Source organism: Lynx rufus, unplaced genomic scaffold, assembly GCF_022079265.1.
Source record: "Lynx rufus isolate CCGP_SWC_20201006 ecotype Redwood Valley unplaced genomic scaffold, mLynRuf1.p SCAF_3, whole genome shotgun sequence".
In the NCBI taxonomy this organism is placed as follows: Eukaryota; Metazoa; Chordata; class Mammalia; order Carnivora; family Felidae; genus Lynx; species Lynx rufus.
In genome coordinates this window covers 69,473,950-69,486,705 of record NW_025814845.1, presented here as the reverse complement: position 1 = coordinate 69,486,705, position 12,756 = coordinate 69,473,950, and the positions used below count along the sequence as shown (strand labels likewise).

The 12,756-nt window shown below is 34.6% G+C and overlaps 1 protein-coding gene across 1 annotated transcript; it reads right to left on the bottom strand.

Moving 5' to 3' along the window:
* Positions 1-1,801: 1,801 nt before the first annotated feature.
* Positions 1,802-12,553, bottom strand: IBSP (integrin binding sialoprotein). Its single transcript, XM_047090422.1, has 6 exons — positions 12,500-12,553; positions 12,368-12,418; positions 12,195-12,272; positions 8,192-8,257; positions 2,935-3,105; positions 1,802-2,338 (listed from the first exon to the last, which is right to left on the bottom strand). Exons 1-6 carry the CDS (start codon positions 12,551-12,553, stop codon positions 1,802-1,804), a joined length of 957 nt encoding a protein of 318 aa, XP_046946378.1.
* Positions 12,554-12,756: the final 203 nt, after the last annotated feature.

Sequence of the window (12,756 nt, the reverse complement as noted above, 5' to 3'; positions counted from 1 at the left end):
GTCTGTATAATGAAGAAAGGCACACAGAAATAGAGCTAATGTAAATATAGCAAAATGTTTTAACCATTGATTAATCTAGGTGAAAGTTATAATAAGGCTGTTCATGTATTAGCTTTCCAATTTTTCTAAAGGCTTAGAATTTTTCGAAATAAAGAGTTAGGAGGAGCACCTGGGTGGCTCAGTTGGTTAAGTGTTCATCTTTGCCTCAGGTCATGATCTTGCAGTTCATGAGTTCGAGCCCTGCATTGGGCTCTGTGCTGACAGTTCAGAGCCTGGAGCCTGCTTCAGATTCTGTGTCTGCTTCAGATTCTGTGTCTCTCTCTCTGCCCCTCCCCTGCTCATGCTCTGTCTCTCTCTCAAAAAATAAATAAACATTAAAAAATTTTTTTTAAATAAAAAAAATAAAGAAGAGACAATTAGTTGATGCATGTAATGCCTTATAACTGTTAGCTATCAGACTAAAGTCACTTTGAGGACTGGATTCTTCATTTCCATATGCCCAATGTCTAAACATTATCTGGTCCAATAACAGGTGTTCAGTGCATCTTATAAGTGAATAAATAAAAAGATGAATGATGTTTGTATTCTTACTCCTTACCATTATCAACTTTTCTTCAGTATATTTGCTTTCAGGTTTAAAGTATGAATTGTAGTTAAGGCTTTGCGTACCAGCCCTCTTTGGTGTGTGTGTGTGTGTGTGTGTGTATGTGTTTGTATGTGGATGTGTGCATATGTGTGTATGTGTGTGTGTGTGTGTGTGTGTGTGTGTGTGTGTGAGAGAGAGAGAGAGAGAGAGAGAGAGAGAGAGAGAGAGTTTTCTACTGCATCCATTCCCTACCCCATTTAAAACCTAAATCAAATAGGAGTAGGGTTGCCAAATACTAAATAGGATATTCCATTAAATTTGAATTTTAGATAAATAATGATTTATTTAGTATAAATATGTCCCAAATAGTTCACAGAGGTCAAATCGTGCACGAAGCATACTTACTTCTACCAAGGAGTTTTTCATTGTTATCTGAAATTCAAATTTAACCAGGCACCCTATATTTTTGTTAAATCTGGCAACTCTAATAAAAGCCATTTCTTCTCCTGATGTGTATGGTTGACCATGCCCGCAAGCATGTCAAAATATTAGTTATGTTGATTTATCCATGATAGAATACTTCTAGTTCTTCTGAGTTTTAAAGCATAGTAGAAATAAGCTTTTATCCTTTAGCTCAGTTATTCCCCACTGGTCTCATATTTTTCAGCTCTGAATCTCTCATTTTTTCCGTAATTATGATATGGAAGATTGCATTTTTTATTTATGATAAAACCCATAGGTAGAATATACATAAAGGTCACATAAAAATACATGAAGATGATAATTAAGCACAATATACAGAGTTGGATAGGCAGTGTGATTAAAGAACTACATATTTTGTTTATAGTGTCATTAATGCCAATACATAGAAGCACTTCTTGCATGAAAAATATGTTTTAGCAATTAATAGTGCAAATATGTTAAAAATATTTATAGAACTACAACCTCCAAACATTTAATTGAACTCAATCTCATGGATTGGTTTACCACTTGATAAATGGCCCTGATTTATAATAACCCTTCAGTAACATACCAGGGAAAAGCAACAAGAAGCCCATTACTCGCAGAAGCAATTACAGAAAATTACTTTGGAACAGTAGCACCATTCCACATTATAATATGCACATTTGTTGTATTGCACCTTCCTGAGTTGAACTTTGAAAATGGTAGCCACACAAAATGCCAGAATGAATGAATTCATCCAAGGCTGGACTTTCACTGGTGGTAGTAGTAATCTTGACCATCATAGCTGTCATAGCTGCGCCCTTTATAGTAGCTGTACTCATCCTCATAGGCTCGGTAATTATCGCCACGAGGTTCTCCATTCTCGTTTTCATAGACTTCATATCCATTGTCATATTCATTGGTGCCTGTTTGTTCATACTCTTCCTCATATCCAGTGGTGGTGGCTTCCCTAGATGGTCGGATGGTGGTCCCATAGAGCTCTGGTGGTGGGGTTGTAGGTTGAAATCCACCATTTGGAGAGGTTGTAGTCGTGGAGCCACCATTGTCCTGCCTTCCAGCCATTGTGGTTCCTTCTGCATTGACTTCAGTGACACTTTCTTCTTCACCTTCTTCTCCAGTGTTTCCATCACTGCTGCCATTGCCATTTTCTACCTCTGTGCTGTTGGTGCTGGTGCTGTTTATGCCTTGTTCATTCTCATCCACTTCTTCAGTTTCTTCATTTTCTTCATCTTCCTCTTCTTCTTCATCACTTTCCTCCTCTTTTGTAGCCTTTTTTGTATCCCCAGCCTATAAGGAAAAGTTTAAAAGGATCCAGATTTGGTGTGAAAATATAAAAACTTAAGACCATTATTTCATCCAACACAGGCTGTACCTACAGCCTTGTTCAGATGTATTTTTGAATTGAAGCCAGTTTAACTTACAAAAGAATTGGTGAGTGTTTTAAAAATTCAGACCTAGTACCTTTGATGGGTGTTTTAGAAATTCAGAATTAGTACTTTCGTCATTGGGTTTTGATAGAGAAAATGTACTTGATAAATAAGCTTTCCTTGTGGGAGATGCTTCCCATAGCTTTGCTATTCACTTTGTCTGTCTTGGAATCCTCTTCCCTGAAATGCAGTGGCATCTTTCAGGACCTTTTATCCATTGCCAAGATGCTTGTCCTTAGTCTTCTGTTATAATGTGGAAAGTCAGTGTAATAACATGGGAAGAGAATTTGCCTGGGAAAAGATATTTCCTTACTTGTAAACAGGGAAATTGAACCTGCTCTTGCTTTTTCAATGAGTTAATGAAGGTAATGTAGAACACCTGTGTATAGTGTCAAGCTAACCTTAGATTTCAGTAAAGAAATGAAATCAGATTTAACATTTTTGAGGAATGATTACCTTTTTGGGAAGTTGGATTGCAGCTAAACCTATGTTCCCTGTTCCAGGTGTGGTCTCCTCTCCATAGCCAGGTGTAGCAGAAAGGGTGGTGTTCTCAGCCTCAGATTCTTCATCTTCATTTTCATCAGAATTTGCATTCTCTTCATTGTTTTCTTCTTCATTTGAAGCTTCCTGGTAAAAATATCCAGAGCAAGAAAAGTTAGTTAGTTGGAAGAAAACTCAAAATTTACTGGAGTCATGAGCCATTACTGAGAAAAATGTATTCCTCAGCCAGCTCATCACCTAATGTTAACAATTCTGCTTCCTCTTATGACATTTGCACTTCTCACTTCTTAGAACTCAACTCAGAGTTATTTCATTCTACTTACCTCACTATAGTCTGTTTTAGATATTTCTGTATTCTATTTTATCAATTCAAAAATGTTTGTGTAATAATTTCAGCATATCTGACTACATGGTATTTTATTCTACAGGCTTTAGGCTCTTAAAGTCTTACCAATACTATTATAACATGGTAGTAAATAAATGCTTACATTTGCTGACAAATAAGCTGAGAACTTATACCTGTTATTCCTTATAGCAGCCTTGTAAGGTAGGATTATTGTTCTCTTTAGAAAGGGAAAGTGAGGGACGCCTGGGTGGCTCAGTCCGTTAAGCGTCCAACTTTGGCTCAGGTCACGATCTCACAGTTTGTGAGTTTGAGCCCCGCGTCGGGCTCTGTGCTGACAGCTCAGAGTCTGGAGCCTGCTTCAGATTCTGTGTCTCCCTCTCTCTCTGCCCCTCCCCTGCTCACGTTCTGTCTCTGTCTCTCAATAATAAACATTAAAAAAAAATTGGAAAGGGAAAGTGAGCTCAGAAAAGCTAAATAACTTGCTTAAGGTCTTATGCATGAAGAAGCTGTATCTTTCTAATAAAAAAACAAAAAAAACCCAGCCCTTTCTAATGCACTATGATGTTTTTGTTGAGGAAGAGGATTTATGTGGATTGTTCACACTACACCTAGGATATTTTTTCAGAAAGGAATTTTTATGGAAATCCCCCTCTTCAAACAAATTGATTGCATTTCTTATTTACTACCAAAAAGAAGCGAATATATTTCATTTGCTTTCAAGTGTATTTAGAGAAAAGAACCATATTTAATTCAAAATTTATCTGGCAGTATATAAGCCAATTTTGTGTTGTATGCAGTATTCAGAAGATTTTAGACATTTGACACACAATCAATTTTTCTGTGCAGTGAAGAAACTAAACACTCCAAGAAAATTTTAGTGGTTATATTATGTTATTGCATGATTTTTAAAAAAAATTAACACTCCTCAAATGAATGTTTATTATAATCTTACTAATCTTACTATATAACCTTATTGAACATTTTATTCTTTGCCTTTATGTTGTTAGGCAGTTATTTGTTAATTGAGTTAATCTCCCGATGTGATTCATAGCTAATATTAAAAGTCAGGGATTCAGGGGAGCCTGGGTGGCTCAGTCAGTTAAGCATCCAACTTAAGCTCAGGTCATGATCTCACAGTTCGTGGGTTCGAGCCGCACACAGGCTCTGTGCTGACAGCTCAGAGCCTGGAGCCTACTTCGGATTCTCTCTCTCTCTCTCTCTCTCTCTCTCTCTCTCTCTCTCTCAAAAATAAATAAACATTAAAAAAAGTCAGGAATTCATACAGAGAGTTTATTTACTTTAAATAAGTACTGGAAGATTGAATTCATTTCAGTGTATCTAATCTCTTTAGATGATGACTTTAAGATAAGTTTTAAGACTTTAAAACATGGATAAAGAAGATGTGATGTGCGCGTGCGCGCGCGCACACACACTCAGCTATGAAAAAGAGTCAAATCTTGCCATTTGCAATAATATGAATGGAGCTAGAGAGTATTATGCCAACTGAAATAAGTCAGTCAGAGAAAGACAAATATCATATGATTTCACTCATATGTTGAATTTCAGAAACAAACCAGCACAGGGGGAAAAAAAGAGAGAGAGAGGCAACCCAAGAAACAGACTCTTAACCATAGAGAAGAAACTGATGATTACCAGAGGAGAGATTGGTGAGGGGATGGGTTATATAGGTGACTGAGATTAAGGAGTGCACTTGTAATGAGCATCTGGTGTTGTATGGAAGTATTGAATCAGTATATTATATACCTGAAACTGATATTACTCTGTATATTAGCTAATTGGAATTTAAATAAACACTTAAAAAAAGATAATGCACAGATTTCAAAACAAAGTGGTAGAAGAAAAAAACGTTTATATAAAGAAAAAAAATAAACACAACCCAGGTTTAGCTTGCCTTATTACTAAAACAGAGTGGCTAAAGAAGAATATGTTTGTTTCATCAAATTTGTAAATTCCGATGTTTCAATAAACTCTTGGGGCTACTAGAGTCCACCCCTAAACAGTCTTTAAGCCAATTGTGTCAAATATCCCACAAACACCATACTGTTTATTTATTCATGTTTATGCTTTATTTCAACAGACTAAATCTTTCAGGGCAGGAGGAGGAAAGATTCTTAGAGTAGAACATATAATTTGGGTCCTGTACCATCTTTTTACACGTGAAAAACCTAAGGTCCAATGAGATAAATGACTCACATGAGGTCAAATAGATGGTGGTTCACTAGTGGCAAGGTCATGAGTAAAGATTCAGACTCTCAAATCATGAAGTTCTACATTTTCTCCTACAATGCCCTTTCTTTTCTAGATACTTTCTTTTTTTTTTAAATATAATTTATTGTCAAATTGGCTAATATACAGTGTGTACAGTGTGCTCTTGGTTTTGGGGGTAGATTCCCGTGATAGATACTTTCTTTAAGGATATGCTGTTGCAGTGAATTAAGAAGGAAAACAGGTCAGTCTGTTGATGGGTATTAAGTTTCAAATATCTTTTTGAATAGAAAAATTAGTATTAATGTTTTAAAACTGTTATTAACCCACTAGACTGGCTAAAATGGCTGAAAGACAACTGTTGGTGAGAACGTGGAGTAACTGATATACTAATAGAGGGAGATCACAGTGCATTTGCTTTGGTTACATCTACTTAGGCTGAACATATGCATACCTTTTGGCCTCCAGAAATAAATGCATGTGTTCATCAGAAGGAGTACTAGAATGTTCATAGCAGCTCTCTTTGGTATAGCCCAAACTTGGAAACTGCCCCAAAGGCCCATCAACAAAAGCATAATACATTGTGGTATATTCACTTCATAAGATACTCACAATGAGAATGAATGACTTAGAGCTGTAGAACGATATGGATTAACTTTTGAAGTTGGGAGTAGAAGACGCCACGCAAAAAAAGAGTATATGATATATGATTCCATTTTTATAATATGCAAAAATGGGTGAAAACTGTTAGGATTCAAAATAACAGTTGCTTTTGGTGGGTTTGGTTAATGAGTAAAATGGAACACAGAGCATATGCTGCTTTTTGATATGGGTGCTTTTTGAAACTGTTCAATTTCTGAAATTTCAATGATCTGTATACATATGATAATTGTGTTGTATATATTATATTTTTATAAAGTTTTTTTAAAAGTGAGGCTGAATAGTTTAGAAATGGAAAAAAAAAACTGTGATGATCATCATCAAATAGAAAATATGCCTAAGCACCCTCTAATGTGAATACCATTCCTGGAGACTATGTATTTAACCTGAATTACCAATGAAATTTTAGGGAAGAAATGGGGAAAAAGGAAGTTCTAGAATCTCTTCATGATAGAAGCCTTCAGATTTATGTATCCACTTTTCTATGATCACTTTTAATGAATGATGTTTGGAGTATTTATTCCTCTGAAGTTTTCAAAACTAAACCACAAATATTTTTTGGGCACCATATATCGTAGAAGAAACTGTGCTAAGCAGTGTGAGGAGCTATAAGGAGGATACAGTCTGTTTTTCCCCAAACTGGATATGAAACCTATGGTCTCTTGCCCTCTGGGTCATTAGGAGTTTGCAGGTAAGTTTTGGGAGGATAGTAAATGTTCAGAGATTGTTGACAAAATTTTGAGCATGTGTGATTTCATCATAGTTTTTAAACCTTACTGTCCTCTATCCTCAACCTCCATCATAACAAATGAAGAACCATTGCCAAAAGGTATGCAGTCTAATTGGGAAATCTACCTGGCAAAGCAATTTTGTGATCACCGTACAGCAAAGAGCTGTAGTTAAATAGATTACCCCAGCTTAGTTCTTGTGTAAGATTACTATATGGAACTCCTGGCAAAATTTTGTGGGATTTAGTAGGTGGCATTTTTCCTAGTACTGGCTTGGTATTCTTGTAAGGTCTTCCCTTAAGCTATTAGGGTAAATTATAGTACTGGAAATGATACTTTTATGGTTAAAAAAATAAAATCAAACTAATTATTTGTCACTTTTAAAGTTCCCATACCATTTTGTTTTCAAGATAGCAGATGTTTATCCATGATCCATTTTTGACTGTCATTGCCCCTTCATAAATAGCACTTAAGAATACCTGAATTTAGAAGGTCCCCAAAGCAGTGGATAGCTATAATTGACTATCCAGGAAAATGTACCTAATTAGTACGTTTTCTTGAGCAAGAGTGTCAGTTATAAACAGGTTAGCACAATTTCCAAGGTATACAGATGAATTTTAGCTGTGAACTACACTAATTTGAGGTCCTATGGAGGACTATGTATAGAATATGTAGTACTATATGTACTTATACATCTTGAGTATTTGCCTTTATGTAAGACCATAAATTTTATTTTTAGACAAAATGACATATGAAATTCCCATTTAAAAGAATAACCCTACTTGGTGGGTCAAGAAAAACAGATGAATCATAATAATATTGTAGAGGATATAAGATTAGCTTTTCCTATACTACCCACTTAGTAAGTTGAGCTTAAGTTCAGTCCTTAAAAGAAGTATTGCACTGAGTTTAGGTACTTGTCTTTTACCATCCTGCACTATCCACCTAAATATAAATGATACTCCCTTTTCTTTTTATCAGAATGTACACTTCTTCCAACTTATAATGGAGACATTTTTGTTTTTGTGCACCACTTATAGGTAACTTGAATGCCAAATGCAGTAGCATTTTAAACAGGTCATTTTAGTTTATTCTAATTTAAATAATATTCTCCTTGTCCAAAATAGAAGACTGTGGGTAGTTGGTAAACTGGCAATGGCTTGTTTGCTAAGTCCAGACTACAGTAGACTAGTTTCCTATTTGTTTTCATGCTGCCTGGTTTGTTTTGAAAAATCGTGCAGAAATTCCTTACCTCTTCTTCTTCCTCCTCTTCTGAACTGTCACCGTCTCCATTTTCTTCAGATGAGTCACTACTGCTCTAAAAAAAAAATATATATATATATATATATATATATATATGTATGAATTCATACATATATGAATATATGGGTACATACATAGGTACACATACATTCAACACAAAAGGAGATTTCCTGCTGATTGAATTAAAGTAAAATATTCACAAATATTTACTCAAACTAATTAGTATTGCCATCTTGATTTATTTCTCATGTGAATTTAGTTCTCATGTGAATCTGAGAAAAAGATATGAAGAGATTGGGAATATATAAAATGAGGTTGGAGAGAAACAGGTGCTTTATAATGATCAAGATATGAAATGAGGTAGGCATTTCAACCCCCAAAAGCATAGGAAATATGTTAAAACATTTTGTATATAAAAACTAGAACAATGAATCATGGAATTGCCTATGTCTGCAAGGACAAGATGATTATCTGATTCAATTTATTTTACAGAGAAGGAATCAAGCCCAGAGCTGTTTTGATTTCTCCAACAGTTCGAGGCAAATGAACTAACACACAGATCACGTTGTTTTATTTCCTTTATAAAATATAAATGAAATGATGATTAAGGTTGTTATGAAATAAAAGTTGTTACTGAATGATTCTCTTAAATAATGAGCTCTCCTGATGAATTTAAATTAGAATTTGACTTGAAATTAAATTTGCATATAATTTTTAGTATCTTTCAGTCTAATTAAAGCTAATCCATAAAATAAGCCTCCCTCTATATATAAATGAGATTTTATATATATGAGGTAAAAATTATATAAGAGCAAAATTAATTCACTTCATTTAGGAAAATTACAGAGTGCCGTGCCTCTAAAGTGCTCAATATTGAATGAGAACATTTTAAACCAAGGAGTCTGTATATAAAAATATAATTATAAGTTAATGAGCTTTGCTACTTTTTAAGAGGAAATATAAACCTAAACATCTCTTACCGAGACTTTAAAACAGAGGAGACTTTTTATCTTCCAATGATAAATTGAATTTTCCCTCTTTTTCTGCAACTACCCCTAATGGCACCAGGTAAATAAATGGATACCCAACTTAAGATTCTGTCATTTTTAAAAAAAAAATTTAATGTTTATTTATTTTTGAGAGAGAGTCAGAGCGTGAGTGGGCGAGGGGCAGGGAGAGAGGGAGACACAGAATCCAAAGCAGGCTCCAGGCTCTGACCTGTCAGCACAGAACCCAACGCAGGGCTTGAACCCATGAACTGTGAGATCATGACCTGAGCCGAAATCCGGCACTTAACCGACTGAGCCACCCAGGTGCCCGAAGATTCTGTCATTATCTGCCCTGAAAATCTTAGTTTTGATTCTGATGATCCAATTAAGCACTGTGGGTCTTAGAAAACAGAGCTGCAGAAGAACCTCAGGATTAGGGATCAGATATGAGGAAGCACTTGTGTGTCAGTCCTGCTCAGGGCTGTCCCTGTATGGCTCATTCTTCATGTGGCCATGCCATCCACCCAAGAAAAGAGAATTATTTGTCCTCTTGAGCCAAGAATAACTAACCTTGGGTGGAAAAGAGAATAATTACATCTGCTCTTCCACTACCATGACCTTAAGGGTTGTGCTTTCCTAGCCCAGAGGGTGAACAAAACATAATATCACATGTAAACTATTTCTGTTTGTTAGTTAATAGAGAGGGCAGCATATTTCTGCAATGTATTTTGTCTCAGTGGGAGTGTTTGAATCTTTTTATAGGTTTCCTCACCTCTAGCCTTCTTGCTATCCCAACCACTCACTCTTCAGTTAGTGTCTGCAGTGAGAACAATTTTAAAACTTCATGAAATCCCCTGAAACCTTGGCATTTTCTTTTTTCCTTTCTTTCATTTATGCTTTATTTCCAGTTTGTAACTAAGTCATATTCTTCTGGAAGTCAAATATGTATATGACACATATATGTATGTATGTATATTTTACCATTACTCCTTTCAGCTTCTATCACTCCCATTTATTCAATCCCCAAATTACATTTCAGACATTGTTTTGAGAATGAGGATAGTAGTAAGAGATGAAGTTGGAAACATAGGCAGTCTCTCTGTGTCAAGCACTGTGATAGCTAAGATAAGTCCAATAAAAGAAATATAAAGTTTCTGCCCTCTAAGAATTCACACACAATTCAAATAATATTTGAATCCTGAAAGAAACAGTTTCCTCAATTAAAAATGCTTAGGGTATTAAGCTTATTTATACTTCCATCTCTATAGCTAAGCAGATAGATAAGCAATGGGTAGATTGTTGACAGCTTTGAAATTAATATGACATATTTTATGGAAGTTGGTATTTTAGAAACGATTATATATAAACACATATTTGTTTGATTAAAACATTAATTTCAAAGCCGGTACAGCCAATGCATTTTGTGATGACAATCTGGGCACCAAATACTTGATAGACTTAAGAGAATAAATAATATAGAGCTATGGAAAATATATAAGTAGACATGTAAGGGAGAAAACTCTGGGAATCAAACTTTGCAAAGTAGGAGAATAGATCATAAATACTAGGTCAGACTGATGGATTCGGGCATACATTTTATTGGATACTTTTTAAATACAACTATTTTACAAATTCTACATTATTTGAGATGAATTTATCTGTATATAATTTCTCTAAATTTTTTATATTAAAGATCTACCTAAAGATCTTTGAACTTTGAATTTATCAGGAATGAAAAATATAACCTCTCCTAATACCTTTTCGCTATAGATATTTTAATTGGATCACATTTATATTTCTACAAAAATTGATAGTTGGGAATAGCTCTTAAGTATTTGATATTTTAGAAAAATTGAGGAGCTATTCAGAAATTTAAATTTATTACTATTTCCATTGAGTTTAAAAAAGAGAATGAAGCACACATTTAAATGAGCAGTGTTTATTTGTGGGCCTGAGGTATACCAAAGAATGGAAGACAGTTCTGAAAACCCACAACTCTTGTATCATCTTTGCTCATATTTCTGTGGCCACACACATTCCATAATTATTGTGGTGCTATAAATACTTTAAGATTATCATTTCCTATCATTGTATGATTTGGAAATGGGTTAGCCCAACATATGGTAGGATGCTCTGCCAAGCCACTGTGCTGAGGCATCATTTTCAGCATCTTGACTGCTCTTAGTGTCCCAGGAATCCTGGGTCAGATGTGCATAATTGGTGCCCTGAACCCAAACCATATAGTAATAAAAATAGCACAATTCTGGTTTGTCAAATATTTTAAATCAATACCACACCCTCCAGTTTTCAAAGGCCTTCTTCGCCGGTAACCCATAAAAAGAGAAATTCTTATTTTTAGTATTTGTTATTTTCCTTTTTGTTTACAAGTTTTAAGGATGTTTTTCTCACAAGCTTTTAGTTTACTTCATGAATTTCTTTCTTTCCTCTGCAGTTTTTGAACCATGCTTCCGTTATAGCTAAGCTTCAATACTTGACATACTGCTCTAGTGACCAACACAGGTCAGAGGTTCAGAAAATCCTCAGCAATCACGAATGTTATTTTAAATTGTCTCTGCTGTTTATGAAATCAATTTTTTCCTTACCAATTAAAGGACTCTAAATTATTAGGTCTAAAACAGCTGTATGACAGTATTGACTCAACTATAGTATGACAGTTAGTGGCCTTATCACTGTCTTAATTGTCAACAACCGGTAAAGTTGTCCATTTTGTCAGTGTTAGCCAAAATACCTGAACTCTATGTACCAAGGTATTTGCTTTTATTATATCATTCTAGACTGGGCCCAAATGGTTTTATTCTCTGTGTGTATATCTCTGCTTTAAAAGAGAACTTAGGAATAAATTGTTTTGTATTAAAAACAAACTTTTTGTAGTAAGTCTTTCTGGCTGAATTTTAGTGAGAGTTGAATTTTGGCATTTTGTAGTTAAATTTGATTACCTTTAAATTATAATGGGTGAGAAAGAAAATTAATTTTTATACTTACCTGAACTGGAAATCGTTTTAGAGGAGGATAAAAGTAGGCATTCTTGTAAAGGTAATATCGTGGCCTGTACTTAAAGACCTGCATAAACAGAATAAATAATATATTCATGTTTAATATGCAATAAGTCTAGAGTAAGTATAGTCAGACCAAGAAAGTATGCTAAAATTAATTACCCCATTTTCTTCAGAATCCTCTAATTTGGCTCTTCGATGCAAATTTTTCATCTGTTTAAAAGAACATTTAATCATTACATACATGAAAAGACAAAAATGGAAATAACTATAGGTTTTTAATACAGAACTTACTGAGAAAGCACAGGCCATTCCCAAAATGCTGAGCAAAATTAAAGCAGTCTTCATTTTGGTGAATGCTTCTGGAATTAATGAAGTGGTAAAGTTAATATATATTAAAACTAAGAGTATAACTTTTTTTTACTCATACTAGAAGAACTGTTTAATTGGTTTTTGTGTCCAGTTACAGTTTTGACTAAGACCAAATTTCTGGCTTTTATTTCAAAATTGTTCCTCTTTGTTTTTAAGTGGTAGAAAACTGACTTTGTTCA